At 40.7% G+C, this 12,735-nt stretch overlaps 1 protein-coding gene across 8 annotated transcripts in view; it reads right to left on the reverse strand.

The window, feature by feature from the left end:
* Positions 1-12,735, reverse strand: part of LOC102193674 (neurexin-1a) — a 259,420-nt gene that overhangs the window by 98,004 nt on the left and 148,681 nt on the right. Inside the window, exon 1 of one of the 8 annotated variants that reach the window (XM_013911868.1) lies at positions 1,307-2,402. The exons of the other annotated variants lie outside the window; for them this stretch is intronic. Within the exon in view, the coding sequence (XP_013767322.1) occupies positions 1,307-1,547 (241 nt within the window). The 5' untranslated portion in view covers positions 1,548-2,402. Of the gene's footprint in view, positions 1-1,306; positions 2,403-12,735 lie in introns of those variants that run through there. 8 annotated transcript variants of the gene reach the window in all.

The following is a 12,735-nucleotide window of genomic DNA, read 5'->3' on the forward strand; positions in this document are numbered from 1 at the left end:
TATCGGCCTCCCTCAGACTCTCATCGGTAATCACAACGTGAGGAAGCATTTGCACTAACTGTTATATTAAGTCATGGAATCTGTCTGGAGGCAACCCCCCCCCCCCCAAAAGGTCCTTAGGGAGAGCAGGAGGCAAGCTGAGTGTTGTCCGGCACAGACAGGTCATGGCAGTGTGGCCTAATTGCCTCTCTTGTTGTCTCAGTAGGCCAGCAAACCTCCCAGCTCCCTCATCATCACTGAGGAGCACTGACTCCCTTGTTCAGGCAGGTCTATCTGTGCCCAGTGAGCCAGGATCCAGCCTTGCTTCTACATTGCGCCAATAAATACGTCCTCATTACACCAATTCAGCTATGTAACAGAGTTGTAACTCATGATTCAAAAGCTCGTAATGCTAAACTTGAATATCAGAGAAAGCACAATGTTCCTGTAGACATTTGTTGTGCATTGTTAAACAAGGTCTGTGATATCCAGGGTACTTCAGCATTACGTCAGTGTTACACCAGTAGTGATTACGTCACTCAAAAATGCCAGGGCAGTATGATAACTAAGAAGAAGAAAAAAAAAAGCAGTACTTTTATTCCAAGTATCATTTGCCTCGATCTTTAACATATCTCAGGACCTTGAGTGAAAGTGACAGAGCAAATTGAAAACAAGTACAGCCAAACAGGGAAAAAGAAAACAAAAAGCTGCAGCATTCTTAAAACCCTCATCACAAATACTGTGCCGAGACAAGCACACTGCAGTCTAGCATGAATAGTTGGCATGAGGTTATATAATTCCTCATATTCTCCCTGCTTTCTTTCCCCTTTTCAGATGCTTGGATCATGATCATTCTCGCCCCAATGGGCAAAGGGGCCTCATCGATACTCCACGCAGGGCAGGGGCCAGGAACAGCTCGACGTCCCACAGAGCTGAAGGCAACTCATCTTTGTCTATTCCGAACACCCAGGGGCAACATGGAGCGCCATAGCGTTATAATCCTGGCTAATCTGGACACAGTGGAGCATCTGGAGATAGGGATATGGCTAATCTCAGACATGGAGGGCACTTTGCTGAGACAGAAAAGGGGATGGGTCTAAGCTAGACTCGCCCTGTCGTACAGAGCTAAATACACATCTTGTGGGAGTTTTAGGTATTACAAAAAAGAAAAATGACAATACCACATAAGTAATACTTGAAATTGCATTGGCCGTAAAATGTAACAAGAAGTAAGCACAGACTTTTAAAAGTAAACACCAATGATGGACTGCTTGAGAAATCACATTACCTAGGGATTGCATTAATGGTAGGATAAGAAAATACTTACTGTGCCCTGCTCTTAGGGATGCAGGAGATCTGTGGATAGCAATAGGCACAATATGGTGGCGCTTGTTTCCATTGGAGAGGTGAATGTGGTGGAGACTCTCCACAGCACCTGGTTCTGACCCTGCCACAAAGCCCAGGGCAATGATCCACAAGGCCAGATGGGTGACTGAAGCTGAATTCCAGTTTCGGGGCTGTGCAACAGGCCTCAGGGGAGCAAACTGTGTCCTCCAGCCTCTGAACATCTTCCCTGAGTGGCCAGATGAGGCTTCAGATCAAGGTGGAACTTCAGCGAGCCTCACAGCCCCATACTTCTCACCTTGCCAAATCTCACTATGGCCAGAGACACTGACACAGATCCACAGGGAAATAAACAATCATTTAAAAAAGCCAAATAAAAAGGACCGAAAAAGCAAAAGGGACACCTCACAAATTGTCGGCCGTGAGGGAAAAATGCTTCTTGCTGTTCTCCAGTGAGTTAAGAAATCCGCAGCAGCACCCAGGTAGGTAAAGAAGTATTAAAAATCATCATAGAAAAACAATCAAAAACATTCACAAGAAATTAGGGCAACCTCAAACAGCAATGGAGAAATCCCAGCTTGCTCCAATTCCCCTAGTTCCCTTGTTTTCTCTGTTTCTCCCCTTAACCCTCTATTAAGCACTCACAAAATTAGAAGCATCTTCACATTTAAAAAAAACAAAAAACTGTTAATATTCCAAAAAATGCAAATGCCAGGGAAAGAAGAGAGCCTACTTAAGAAGAGACTGACAGCCTCTGTGCAAAGTGATTTTCTTCAGAAAATCAAAACAGACATTCTGAGTTTCCCTCTTTTTCCTCCTCCAGTGGTCTCAAAGGTTGTCCAGAGGAATGGGACCATAGTTAAATCCGAGTCTCATTTGCATGTGTTGGACAGCTGCAGCAGCGTGCAGTAGACTGCGTGATTGTACCTGTAAGTTGTGCCAAGTAGCGCACCCGTTCCCCATCTAGAGATATCTGTTCTCAGTGAGACCAAGCGATAGCAACGCCGGTACCTGAACGAGCAGCCCTGGGCAGGAACACACACTCACACACAGCCAGCATCGGCACCGCCGTTCCAGAAGATGTGCGCAAGAGGAAGAAGGGAGAGAGGAGGAGGAGAGGGAGGAGAAGGACGGAGGGAGGGGGGAGCCTCAACAGCCAGCCAGGAAGCAAGAGGGAGAGTGGCTATGCAAATGGGCAGCATTCACATAGCGAATCACTGGAGTCTGAGTGCATTGCAGAGGAAGAGCCTATTTAGGCAGAATAGCAGGATTTGGAGCTATGTCCTCCAGCCCTTATTCCTTTCACAGTCTACTCTCTCTTTTCAGTCTTTCTCAATCCACTCTCCCGTGTGAACACTCTTCAGCGGTTTAAAAAAAGAAAAAAAACGAGAACGTGGGACAGGCTAGACTCGTTTCGTTTTCTACTTTTATCATCTCATCCTTCAGCATTCCTCCCACTCCTCCTGCTCCCCTTTTTATGTGTGTCTCTTCCCTGTTCACTTTCATTGTCTGTGAATTTAGGGAAGTTTTGTGACAATAGTCGTCTGGATTAAAAAAAAAATAAAAATGGAAAGAAGCAGTCCAGCCTAATCCTCGCCTCTCCATTGCTCAAGAAAACCTACTGCAGAAGAGTGATGATGCTGCAGCTCATATACTTTAAGGAACTCTCTCAAACACACACACGAACATATGAGCACCCATAAGTACGAACACTCAGACACACAGCGACACACAGACACACACGTATGTAAACAAAGCACGCACAATGCCAGAGCCCGCGGTCGAGAACTGTCCACAGAGAGGGTGCTGAATCCGGGCAAGTCTGCCTTGCCTGCTAATAAAAGACCATTTCTCACAAGAGCGGGAAGGCTGATCGCAGTGCAGCAGGGTTACAGGAATGTAGAGAACATGTGGACATAAAAGCCCTGCTGATAAACACAATCCGGTTCAGCTGGGAAGTGTGCTCAGTGTTCAGAGTTCAGGATTGGAGAGCACAAGGCTCAGCTGCAGTGTGCCTGCTTCTGTTTGCACACTGGCTATTCAACATCCTTCTCTTCGAAACGCAGTGTCCTAAGCTGAGGGGGGAAAAAAAAAAATCTGCAAGCACTGCTGAGCTGATCTTTACGGTTTACAGGGAATACACAGGCATTTCATGCCCAAAGAAAGCCAACTTAGCCAGCGTGACACAGAGGATAATATGCCCTTTCCAATTTCTCTGAATATTTCGTATAATCAGTTTTTAGTAGAAATACATGCAGAGAGTTGAATACTCACTTTTAAAGCATGGCTGCTATCATCTGAATTTAAATGTAGGAAGAACAATAAGAGCAGGCACATACTGTTACAACATTAAACCCTAAGAAAACTATGATCTGCCATCTGGAAGGAGGACAGATGAGGATCCCTCATTTCTCTCTCTTCTAACTAACGCTGTGTTCCTATATAGTAGTAAAAAGCAACTGAAATACAAAGCAGATGCTGCACATATTAGGCAACTGTGTTGCTCTCACCTTGTAGAATCTCAATAACGTGGTGCAGCCACCTGGTGCTAAAAAGTAGGCAGCATGGAACCTCTCCTCTGTTCTCATTTGCAATGGTGAAAAGGAATGTTCCTGCTGAATGTGTTTACACTTTTATAATTATCAGCAGTGCAATCTGCATAATTACGCCTAATAAGGCAATCTATCAGGGCTGCTTGCCAAGGACAACAACCTGACTTAGTGTGTCCTTAACTGCAAACTTTTGCAAAGAAACAGAAGGGGAAGCTTCATTTGAGAAGCTAAATATCAGGGTAAATACAGGTGTTATTTAATGGAAATGCAGTGTTAATATCGCAGCGCCCAAAATTATTGGCATCAGCAGTGAGCAGTGATACTTTTAGCACGTTTATCATTACTTACTTGTTCATTTGTGCCCCCAAGTGGTGAAATTCTAAAGTGCACCAAAGCTGTGTGGGTTTTTCCGAGCCAGCAGCTTATGTTTGATGAATCGAGCAGAACAGCAGAGTCTCATCAATCAGCAAGATTCAATAAATTCAATAATAGAAATATTGCTGAAAGCCTCACCAAATGCATCATATTGCTCCAGATCCAAACTTTAAGAGATATAAATTTGAAATTCTGATTCTTTGCTTCAAGATCGTCCTCTATTAGGGCATCAGTTAATTGTTCTGCAGGCTGCCCTTTGATCTGGTGATGTGTGGGATCATTAAAGTATGAGGCGCAAGGAGGCCATGCATCCAGCTTGAGGTGAAACATTTAGCACTAAATTCCTTCTGCCTGCACAAAAGCAAACACCTGAGCCCATGAGGTAAACTAATTTACAGATCTCAGCTGCTTTAACCAGATGATTGTACTGTAGTGTGTTCGCCACAAAATGAGAAAATCCTGTTCCACAAGAAAGCTTCCACCATTAAAGAGAGCTTTTCTTTATTATTTACTATTGTGTTCTGACTCCAGCTCCTGTTAGCGAGATGTCTCCTTAACAGAGACCCAAAAACAGCTTGCCTTTGTTTCTGTTTAAGACCCAGAGGATTGTGTCTCAGATGCATGCGATGCTCTGAGCATATTTCCCCTTTTGAATCAACATCACTCCGATTTTCTTTTGTTTGTTTGTCTATTTTCTTTGCTTTTTAAAGCCACAGAAAATGATTTTGGAAGAAAAAAAGACGGGAAATAAAGGAGAAATCATGTGAAAGATTGGGGCTGATTTTTCAGTGACAGGAGGAGAAATTTGGCTTGGGTGTAATAATCCCTCGGAGAGTAAAACGCTAGAAGAGAACAAGCACAGAGCACAGAATAGCCCATGTTACTCACTTACGGCTGCAACCAGTGTGGACTGAGCTGATGAGATGACTTTTTGGAGGACTGGAGGAAAACCGCAGGGACAGCAGCAGATGGGTGGTCTAAGAGTACCTGACCCGACTGGAGCAGGGCCTCTAAATCAGTTAAAGAGCCATCAGGCAACACTTTATCACACACGGAGAGACCCTTTAGAGAGAGGGTCAGACACTTACAGCCACTTTGACAACAATGTTTCTCCTTCTCAAGTGCTACTATTATGTTTACTGTTGCTATTAGAGGGGAAGGGGAATAAAAATCTAACGGTGTATTATTTTAATCAGCACATTCATCGAATTCCCAAAGGTGCAACATCCCAACACCTTGCACATTGTTTTCTAGGCACACACTGCTTGATTGAGCATGCAGGCCAAGTCATGCATGAAGCAGGTATACCTGTTGTGTGCTAGAGTGACACATCTGTGTCAGGCTCAGCAACATATGTGTCCCAACAAATGAGAGTGTTTGGAGACCCATTTCTCCAGGGTATACCAGGTGCACTGGTGAGGAGATTACAGTGCACCGTGTATTAAAAGAATGACAAGTGAGAAATGCTAATTGTACAAAACTGATCCTCCCACCAGGATGTAAAGCAACGGTGACCATGAGAGCAACCGCCTGTGAGCAGCCGCAACTCAAATTTCTAGAGCGATCTGCAAAAAGAGAACAATTACTGTAGCAAAAAAGTAACACCCTTAGTTTTGTCACCAACACAAAGGTATACAACGCTAATAGTCTCTTCAAACGCTGACATGCAAAATGAAACCTGAACTCTTTACAACTGAGAGTGTTCCGCGAATATCAAACGTGTCATTACTCATCCGAACACCACAGAGAGAGAGAGAGAGACAGAGGAGCAGACAATGCTCTGATGCTAATGCGTGCAAGTGTACAGAAATAGAAACACGGCGTCTTAGTCTTAGTCATCACGAGATGTGACATGATAAGAGCAGACAGACACAGGGAGTCAACACTCAATACAAACATACGAGCTGTACAGTATCTCGACACAGCCGGGGTGCCAATACGTTAGTGGAATATGTTACACTGTTCCTGTCTATCAGATCGCTCAACTGTATATAACAGAGTGAGGAGTGTAAACTCAGACCCTAACACATCATACAAGCATTAACTGGTCATTTCCCATTCATTTGCTTCTTAGCATCTCTCTCAGATGCTGGTGCTGGAAAGCCCTATAGAATTACATCTAAATCAATCCCAAAAGTCCTCTTTTATTGAGGATCGACGGTATTTCTCATTGGCTAACACAAAAGTGGTCGTGATATGGTATGAACAGCATACCTATGCATGTAAGCCTAGGAAAAAAAAATCTGTAAATGCAACTGTTTATGTAAAATGCAGCAAACATCACCAACCACACGAGAGATGTGTGCTGCACACGCTGTTCATTATGCAAGCTGTGAAGGCAACATAAATAACAGCACTCAAGCTGATAAAACAGCCCGCTAATAGGAAATAATGCACATTTAGTGTCGCAAAATCAAATCTGCAAATGGCACTGCATGGTGGTGTAATGGAACGGCTTCATTCTCACTTAGAGCAAAAACAAAGAAACCAAACTCCACATTAATTCTCATTCCTCCTCACGCTAATTTTCTTTCAATTCACTTAAACATAATAATTAATTTAACGGAGCTGCTAAATGAAGTTAAAAAAAAAAGTTTAAAAGCTTTTTTGGAGGGATAGCGTTGACACTGACAGCTTTTGGCTTCATTTTTAAATACTGCACCTTGTTTTTTTTACAGTGTTTGGTGGTGTGTGTAAGAAGTGGCACTATATTGAGTTGAATAAGGAAATATCTAGCTGTAAAATCTTCAACATTATGCAGAAATTGCTCTGCACCACACTTTGTCACCATTAATGCGCCGTGGCAATTACAGTCAAATAATGCTACTGTTTATTCCTTTCGCGGTAAGAATGCGCCCCTACAAATACTGAACAGATTCAAAAGTGTGCACGTTAATGCACATCCCATTACCAAGACTAGAGCACCCCAAACTACACAGACAACAGACTGAATTTTGTTTTTCATCGCACACCGACTTGTTTGTATAGCCAATAGTGTGCTTTTGCTCCTTTTACTCACTGGATTCTGCCTGATGTGACCAAATGGTAACCCCCCCCAGACACACACACACACTATCACCAACACACACACAGCCCTCCTAATGCATAAACGCTGGCACAACACTGTTATTCATTTCCATAAAACCATTTAAATACACATTAAGATCAAGCATGCAGGAAATAACATTCAGAATTCCTTGTGCGTAAGTATAAATAGAGGCTGTGTGTGGGTATGTACGTACACATTTATGTCTGTTTCAGTGAGTGTGTCTGCATGTGGGATGATGATGCGTCTGAGAATGCAAAAACCAAATTCTAACTGTCAGTAAGAGAGAAAGGGGTCACAGGTCGACAGCTTTTCTGGACGCGTTTTCTCTATCTCCTCTGACAGCTCCCAAGATACAGTGGGGCCACTGAAGGTGCCCTGTCTGTCTGTCTCTCCTTAAATTCATCAGAAGTAGATCAGTTCCCTTCTCAGAGTGCTTCGTCGTGCAGGTCAAGGACAGGCAGCGCCTCCTTTCAGAAGTCCATAGCTACTTTGTTAATGAACATTTGCGCTAAGCTGAAACTAACTGGGGCAACAAAGGAATAATGATCACACTTTAAAAAAAAAGGCTTTTCCTGAATATGAAAGTATTTATAAATAGAAATCTAATTCTGAAAATGTTGGGTACTGTGTAAAATGTAAATAAAAACAGTATGTAGTGATGTAGTGCTAATCTTATAAAACAATCTCAATGCAAAAATTGTGAAGACACTAAATGGGCTATGGAATGCTTCCAGAAGTCATCATTAGTGAACACAGTTCATCTTCCCTTCACAAACGCAGGTTAAAGTTCAGTCATGCGAAGAAGAAGCCACATGTGATGTGAACATGCTGCTCAGACATCATCTTCTTAGAGCACAAGATCATTTTAAACGGACTGGGGCAAAGCAGAAAGCTGTGGTCAGAAAAATCAAAATGAACCCCGCATCATCTAAACTGAAGAGGAGAGGGAGCATCTTGCTTCTTATCACTGCTCAGTTCAAAAGTCTGTATTTCTACGGTCTATGGTGATGCATTATTAGTACCTGCGGAATTGGCACCTTGCACATCCAAAAGACACCATCAGTGCTGAAAGGTTTATACAGATTTTAGAGCAATATTATGCTCTTATCCAGATAAGATGGTTTTCTGGGAAGACCTTTCGCATTTCAGCAAGATAATATTAAACTGCATCCATTAGAGCAGCATGGCTTTGTAATAGAATAGTCCTGATCCTGACCTTTCACCAACTAAAACATTTGGAGTATCATGAAATGAACAATAAGACAAAAAAGACCAGGGACTGTTGAGTAGCTAGAATCCTATAAGAGAAGTGAATGGGACAACACTGCTATTCCAGAACTCCAGTTGCTGGTCTCCTCAGTTCCCAGTGATTTGCAGACTGTTATTACAATAAGATGTGACACAGCAGGAAACATGGCCCAGTTCCAACTTTTTTTGCTGCCATCAAATGTTTAATATATTTCTTTAAAATTATTAATTTTAAACATTTTCTATGATTTCTATGTTCTATTGTGGATAAAATACGGATTTATGAGATTTGCAAATTACTGCCTTTAATTTTGGGGTTTTTTTTAGATTTTACACAGTTTTTCATTTTTCTCAAAAGCTACTTGCCTGCCTTTGAATAAAACTCTTTCCTTTTAGAGTAAAACTACAAATAAAGGAAACAATCTGCCCCTGTTTTACAGGTGAACTACCGTGCATTCATTTCATTCTGTTTTTTACAGTATTATCAAAAATACCAAGGCAGTCTGCAGCCACTGCCAATGGTCAAACGAGAATTCATCTAGATACAGTTGTATGATGAAAGCATTTCCTCCATACACAAAGTTTAATCAATGATAAATATTACTACATGTTTTTTCAGTATTCTATTTTTTCAAAGGAACTTGAAAACCTATTCATCTTCAACGACTTGACATGTAAGGTCGTACAGTTTGAGTATCTATTACCATGTTCTTCCATTCTTTCAGCATTTGAAGTCTTTCAAATAACATGAAATCATTCAACAACAAGTGAATAAGCTGGTAAATGAGGGGTTTGTCCTGTCTCATGGGGCTCTCACCTTATGGCACTCAATTCAAAGACTGTACTTCACTCCAGAAAGAAATTTCATACTTGAAGCTTTTTCTGTTTATGGCACAGTGTGCAGAATGTACTGGGCTGTTCTTACTGGCTATCAAGTGTTGAAAAATAGCAAGAAAATGCACAATTTTTATGAAATATTACATTAGAGACTAAGTGCCTTTACTTTGCAACAGTTGCTTAGTGTCATATTAGTCCCCAGAAGGTTCCCAGCTCAGTCTATTTGGTAAAAAAATGAACTTTTGATGGTGGTATCAACCAAAGTAATTGGCCAAATTAAATCCATTGCGCAGAGAATGATAGATTTCGATACCAACATCAAAATGCTATCAAAATAAACACAAAATAAACACTAGTGTATTTTAAAATGCAATTAAGTGCTCCCTGTAAGTCAAAGTGCACAATAAGTGTTATGGTCCATGGGTCACTGACTCAAGGTTTTGAGTTTTGCGATGTTTTCAGTTTTCTTTGAGCTCATGATTTGCTCATATAGCTCTTTATCTAGTCCTCTCAGTATTATATTGTTTTCAGGCGCTTCTTAGTTTCCCTTTGCTTCCACTCTGTGTTCCTCATTAGGTTGTTTAATATTTAGTTATGGTTTAAATTCATTACTTTTTATCTTCGAAGTCAGTCATGTCTCCGATGTTTGTTTATCTCCTGTCCCCGTGTGAAGTTCACATGTCTTGGTCCTAAGCTCAGTGTTGTTACTTCAGCGTTGTTTATTCTGATATTCGCTTGTCTTGTGCATGTTGTGTTCAGTTTTACTTCCCCTGTCTCACTAGTTTGATTCTGTTCAGCTGTGTTCCCAGGTGTCTCCACCCTGCCCTAATCTCCTCATGTGTATTTAGACCCTCCATTTAATTTGCATCTGGTCTTTGTTGGGTTCTCACTTATGGTTGTGTTTTTGCTTGCACTTGGTGGGCCTTTATTATTATTATTTTTATTTTATTTTTTTGAAAATTTGCATTGCACTTTGTTTAAGTTCTGTATTAAAGTCTTTAGGTTTAAATTTAGGTTCTGAGTCCTGCGTTTTGGTCCAAATTCTGCCTGTTACACAGCCAGCCTTGACAGTAAGACCAAAGTTATTTAACAACTTGAGTGAAGAAAACCTGTAATGACAAGACATGCTTGCATTTTCTGCTGTGATAACAGTACATGCAGGGAACAAATTCAGTGGGAAGCAAAACCAGCACTGTCCCTTCCAGCATATAGAAAGCCATTCATGTCCAAGTGTATCAATAGCCAATGGCCTGAAGCAGAAAATGTAATGTATACTCATAAAAAGCATGTCACATACAGAAATGAGAGGCTGTGGCTTCAACTGTCTGCACAGAGAGGCACTGCAGGCATCTCTGAATTTATTTTGTGTGCCTACAATAAATGGAGATTTAGAATTGGCCTCGTGCCTTCTCTACATTTTTAGTAAACATCCTGTTCATTTCAAATGCTTCAGTATAGTAGAACGCTTTTATTTGGATTTTATATGGATTGCAGAAATTCTATAACAAGCAAAGTCCATTTCCGACTAGCCTTTACTACTGTTTCTTTTATACAGTGAGGTGGCAGCCTCTTACACCAAACGGCTGGTCTAAAATATATTTCAAGCCCATTCACCAGGTTTCCTCTCTAAACCATTCACACAGGACAGCTCTATCGCTGGTTCTCACTTTGGCTAAGGCAGTGACTGATCTGTGTGTGCTTTCCACCCTTGCTGTCTACAGATAAGACAGGATTTGATTAGTGCCACACATAAAATCTGTCCTTTGTGTGTTAAACCTTTTGGAAGTTAGCTTAGTTCAAGGACAATTCAAACTGAAGTTCTATTTACGTTCCCCTAGAGAGAGGAGCACCTGCATTGTCTAAGACCTTTGTGCATATTGTTATTACTTGGAAAGCACAGCAATGCTCAGACATACTAAACAGTTGTTTGTTTGCTATGGAGATGGCTGGCAAACTACCTCTTGAGACAAGGTTATTCATTTGCTTTGTGACAGCATTTTACAAGCTCTAGATGCTCTTGTGGCTATACTGCAGGAATAGTACACGACCTGTAATGTATGAAATCAACATTTCTTTTATGTTAAAAAAAATAAGTTAAAAAAAATGTTTATTTAAACAAAATGTAAAACAATGGGAAATTTCAATGTGTTGCTGCAGGGTACATGAAGTAAATGACATAAAAAGGCCGTAAAGCCACTGTGAAAGGTTACCAAAAGCCAATACACTATACTATGATACTATGAAGTGGACTCAATGGACAGTTTATTAGTTACACCTTGCCATTACCAAGTCACCCCTGTTTGCCTTCAGAGCTGCCTTAATTCTTTTGGCATAGACACAACAAGGTGCTGGAAACATTCTTCACAGATTGAGTCCATATTGATGAGACAGCATCACATAGATTTATTCTTGCAAATCCATTATGTGAATCTCTCGCTCCACCACACCACAGAGGTGCTCTAGTGATTGGAATTAAGATTTTCTGAATGCAAAGTCCATTTCAGTACAGTGAACTCATAGTCACAGTAAAAAAACAGTTTGGGAAGATCTGAGATTTGTAACATGATGCTTTGGTCATAAAGGAATGGATTATTATTATTATTAAGAAATGCATTACTGTTGTCTTCCTATCGGCTCAAAGCCCAGAGAACTGCTGCTCGTGGGATATTTTCTCTGTTTTTGAATCTTTAACTGAAATCTCTTGAGATATCAGCAGTTTCTGAAATACTCAGAGCAGCTGTCTGACACCAACAACCATCCCACCTTCAAAGTCACATAAGTAACCTTTCTTCACCATTATGATGCTCAATATAAATTTCAGTAGGTCGCCCCGACAATGCAATAGTGATAAGAACAAAATAGAATATTCTTGCAAAATAGGAAAAAAAATAGTTATAATTTTTTTTTTTAAAAATGAGAAGCTCCGAGGAAGAGATGCCGTACTTTATGCACACCTTTTTTTTCCTCGTGTCATCTCAGTGACTGGATTACTTCAAATTAGAAGTGAGGAAAAGTGAAGCCCAAATGTAAGTGAAGGAGAGTAACCGGGAGATTTTATTTTTGTATTTAATTTGTCTTTTTTCCAATGGAAAAACACATCAACGTCCCTGTTAAACTAACTCTAAACACAGCCAACACTTTCTCCACGGTTTTGATTTTTTGTTGGGTTTTTTTAGATTTAAATTTTTTTTATTGATGTAGCATTGAGAAATGTGGACAACCCCTCCAACATTTTGGCTCATCTAAAACTAAAGGTATTATGTATACAATTCCCAAAGGCAAAGTTTCCAAAACTGCCTAAAATAAAAAAAAAAAAATAAAAAAATTATACATATATATGTATATGTATAT

This window comes from Pundamilia nyererei, unplaced genomic scaffold (genome assembly GCF_000239375.1).
Source record: "Pundamilia nyererei isolate P.nyererei 1_Seehausen unplaced genomic scaffold, PunNye1.0 scaffold00073, whole genome shotgun sequence".
NCBI classification, from domain to species: Eukaryota; Metazoa; Chordata; class Actinopteri; order Cichliformes; family Cichlidae; genus Pundamilia; species Pundamilia nyererei.